The 3,717-nt window shown below is 35.4% G+C and overlaps 2 protein-coding genes across 2 annotated transcripts in view; both read left to right on the top strand.

Moving 5' to 3' along the window:
• The first annotated feature begins 665 nt into the window (after nt 1-665).
• LOC111387523 (ABC transporter G family member 28-like) lies at nt 666-3,695 on the top strand. Its single transcript, XM_023012092.1, has 4 exons — nt 666-1,182; nt 1,817-1,965; nt 2,189-2,478; nt 2,687-3,695. The coding sequence occupies exons 1-4, from the start codon at nt 704-706 to the stop codon at nt 2,822-2,824; spliced, it is 1,056 nt and encodes a 351-aa protein (XP_022867860.1). The 5' UTR covers nt 666-703; the 3' UTR covers nt 2,825-3,695.
• Nucleotides 2,944-3,717, top strand: part of LOC111387522 (ABC transporter G family member 24-like) — a 4,209-nt gene continuing 3,435 nt past the window's right edge. The window contains exons 1-3 of the mRNA XM_023012091.1: nt 2,944-2,947; nt 2,994-3,007; nt 3,051-3,142. Coding sequence (XP_022867859.1) covers nt 2,944-2,947; nt 2,994-3,007; nt 3,051-3,142 — 110 coding nt within the window. The remainder of the gene's footprint in view (nt 2,948-2,993; nt 3,008-3,050; nt 3,143-3,717) is intronic.

The following is a 3,717-nucleotide window of genomic DNA, read 5'->3' on the forward strand; positions in this document are numbered from 1 at the left end:
TCTCATATATCAATATGAACTAGCCAAATTCTTCTTCCTTCACTTTTTGAGCCCACTTTTGACAAAAGAAAAGATACAATGAGAGTGTTTCTTGTGGTGACCTTTCTCTAGCAGCTGTAAGATTAACTTTTAGCCTTACAGCTTCTGATTAGAAACCTTGGGACTCAGAGGTGAAAAGGAATTCTCTTTCCTCATGGGAGCCCCCTTATTGCAGCCTTAATTTTATTGTTTTAGGCATCGTCAACCATTGACATCGAGAAAATGCTTTCTTTGATCAAATTTGTCACCATAATAAGGAGTCATCTTAAGATTTAGGTAATGGTACAAAGAATGCTCGTTCAATGTAATATAGAGATTATCTACTTCATGAGAACTACTGCAAACTTAGCTTAATTACTGTCAGAAAATGATGTTAATAACTGAATTTGGAAGTCAAAATACTATGCAATGTATTTTCTTCTTTGTGTATTTTACAACAATTAAGATTCCTCAGGACCTCAGGAAATCATGCATTTATGTATTGGCAATATTATTCACTATTTCTTGAAAGTTGATCTCTGCCCAGATGAACTATATAGCTTATAGAAAACATGAAAGAAATAGAAGATCTTGCCCCACCCATAAGTAAATATGAAACATTAGCCTCATCATTCTGTCAATAACTGAGGGATCACTTTCCTTTTGCAGCTACACCTTGTTCAACATGTTTGATGATTTGATACTTCTAGCAAAAGGGGGTCTTACTGTTTACCATGGGCCAGTCAGGGAAGTTGAAGAATACTTTGCACATCATGGTGTCAATGTCCCAGAGCATGTTAATCCTCCAGACTATTTTATAGATGTTCTGGAGGGGATGATTAAACCAAGAACAACCTCAAATGTTAGTTATGAAGAACTTCCTCTTAGATGGATGCTTCATAAAGGTTATCCTTTACCTCCAGATATGCAAAAAAAAATTTCCGGGCTTCTTACTCCTGAGGTGAATGTCAGTTCAACAAATCAAGAAAACTCTGCTAGTTTTCGGACTGAGGAACTATCCTTCTGGGGAGAATTATGGCAAAATGTAAAATACAAAGTGGAAGCACTGTGTGATGTTATACAGAACAATTTCACGAGGTCAAAGGACTTATCCCAGAGGAGAACTCCTAGCATTTTCCAACAGTACATATATTTCCTTGGAAGGTAACTCCCTTGGTCAGAAGTTTCCCCTCACATTCTTGAAGAAGTTTATCCCATCATACATCCTCGTCTTATTTCAAAAACAGCATATGATGGTACTATAATCTCCCCAATAATTTTATTGCACTCTCCGTGTTGACCACTTCCATTGCTCCCCATTTTGAATCACGTTGATATATATACATGAGTGAGCTAAATGTAGATCAATTTCAATTCAGACAACTTTGACCGCAAAGATAACTTATCCACTGCCTTGAGAACTGTAATTGTGTAGCACCTATTTAATTTGATTTTATCAAAGGCTATCGTCTGAAAGAATGTCTTGAGACTTCAATTAAATAATTTTATCGAATACTGAATTTCAAATTGCTTGAGAATATGTGGATATTCACACAAAAGGACACTTTCTCATAAAGTTTAAGACTCATTAACTAGGGGAAATGTGAATATTCTAAGCCATTTAGTACTACACAATTGTCTACCTAGTTCCGCACCCTAGCTTCCTCGTGCAATGATTTTGGACCGAACTGTTACTTGAAGAAGGTTGAGAAAGCTACCTTTTTGGTCTCAAAACTCAATTTTTTCTGTGACTGATAAATTGTATTTCTGATATTCTATGTAATCATACTCATCTCAGGATTGCTAAGCAGCGACTACGGGAAGCTAGAATCCAAGCAATAGATTATCTTATTTTGTTACTTGCTGGTGCCTGTTTGGGATCAATTGCTAAAGCAAGTGATGAAAGCTTCGGTGCACCTGGTTATACTTACACAGTTATAGCTACATGTAAGCAGAACGAACTTTAATTGCTGAATGTACATCCCAATTTTCTTCAATAATAATCTGGGTCTCTTCTTGATTTGTCATTAATACATATTATCTTCTATTGAGTTTATAAATTCAATAGGTTCTCAATTATAATTTTAAACTTGATACTTTTAGAGTTGAATTGGTTCGTATAAACTCTTTGTTGTGTTTTCACTCACATCTTTCTTTCTTTTTATTACAGCTTTGCTATGCAAAATTGCGGCTCTGAGGACATTTTCGCTGGATAAGTTGCAATACCGCAGAGAACGTGCTTCTGGCATTAGTAGCCTGGCTCACTTTGTCGCAAAAGATACAGTTGACCATTTCAATACACTAATTAAACCACTGGTCTACCTCTCAATGTTCTTTTTCTTCAGCAATCCGAGATCTTCCTTCTTAGATAATTACATTGTCTTGCTCTGCCTTATTTATTGTGTGACTGGTATAGCTTATGCGTTGGCCATTTTTCTTGAACCCGGTCCATCTCAGCTGGTAATTAGCACCCCCTCAACAAGGCTTTTACTTTGTCCATTTCATGCATGTTTGGTACCTAGTATTAGAGAGGCCTGGACAATATATCCTGACAAGATTTTAGCTTCATTTTCATCATAAATATATGCAGTCCACTCCACCCTACCAAACATGCATTTTACAAATTAGATATCTGCTGTTCTGACTTTAATTCTTCCATATCATGCAGTGCTCCGTTCTTCTACCTGTGATTTTGACTCTCCTTTCAACTCAGCCGAAAGATAGTAAATTTATGAAGATTGCGACAGACTTGCTTTATCCAAGCTGGGCCTTGGAAGCATTCATTGTCTCAAATGCAAAAAGGTAAGTTTGACTTCCCTTCTCCTTTCCCTTCCATAAATTTGTGATACAAACCATTCTGTAAATTTACTTTGAGAGCATTAGATCCCTCATCTTAGGCCATTAGTATTTGGGATAAGACCGTTAATGGGTTTAAGATTTAGATGATGCATATACACATTTGCACTCTTTCGCAGACCAAAAAATTTTTGTTGGTGCGTTCAACTTGAGTAGTTTGGGTATGAACTTTCCAGGAACTCAATTTGAGGACAAGGGAGCTTTCTGAGATTGATCAAACAGAATTTAACTTTTATGCTCATTTAAAGCCACCGATCTTTGTTTTAAGGTCCAGTGTGAGAAAATATGCAATTATTATCCTATTGTCCATCTAAACTTGAAACAGCAGTTGAACCTTCTTCAGTCTCTTGATTGGACACTGAACAGATTTACATTTTTGTTACAAAGTCTAGAAACTGCAACCTCAAATTCCCGACAATATCTATTTCTGTTAGAAGGATTGCCATTCATACTTAATTCTTTGTAAAAATATTTCAAATAATCCTTATGATCCAAACACCTTGTTGGAAAATCATTCTCAGCCATCTTTTACTACTTGGTCTTCCTTTTGTTTCAAATTTAGATCAATTTAAGGAAAAATTTCATAATATTGAGCATTTGAATAGTGAACATTCAATATCGAAGAACTAGGCACTAATCAAAATAAATACTAAATTTTATATGGAAATTATTTCTTTATAAGGGAAATTCAAGCATTGGATGCAAATGAAAAACTGTTCCCTAAAGAGTCCCTAAAAGAAAAGGCTGATTATTTGTACTGAAGATTGATATATCACTAGATCTTTCCTTTCTATCTTTCATGATTAGTTTTATTACATTCCTGTCCATTTGAATTATTACATA

This window comes from Olea europaea, unplaced genomic scaffold (assembly GCF_002742605.1).
Source record: "Olea europaea var. sylvestris unplaced genomic scaffold, O_europaea_v1 scaffold4065, whole genome shotgun sequence".
Taxonomy (NCBI): domain Eukaryota; kingdom Viridiplantae; phylum Streptophyta; class Magnoliopsida; order Lamiales; family Oleaceae; genus Olea; species Olea europaea.

Coding starts and splice junctions, on each gene's coding strand:
- LOC111387523 (XM_023012092.1), top strand. CDS start 704: ATGTTTGATGATTTGATACTTCTAGCAAAAGGGGGTCTTACTGTTTAC. Junction 1,183..1,816: donor TACATATATTTCCTTGGAAG/GTAACTCCCTTG, acceptor TACTCATCTCAG/GATTGCTAAGCAGCGACTAC. Junction 2,479..2,686: donor AACCCGGTCCATCTCAGCTG/GTAATTAGCACC, acceptor CATATCATGCAG/TGCTCCGTTCTTCTACCTGT.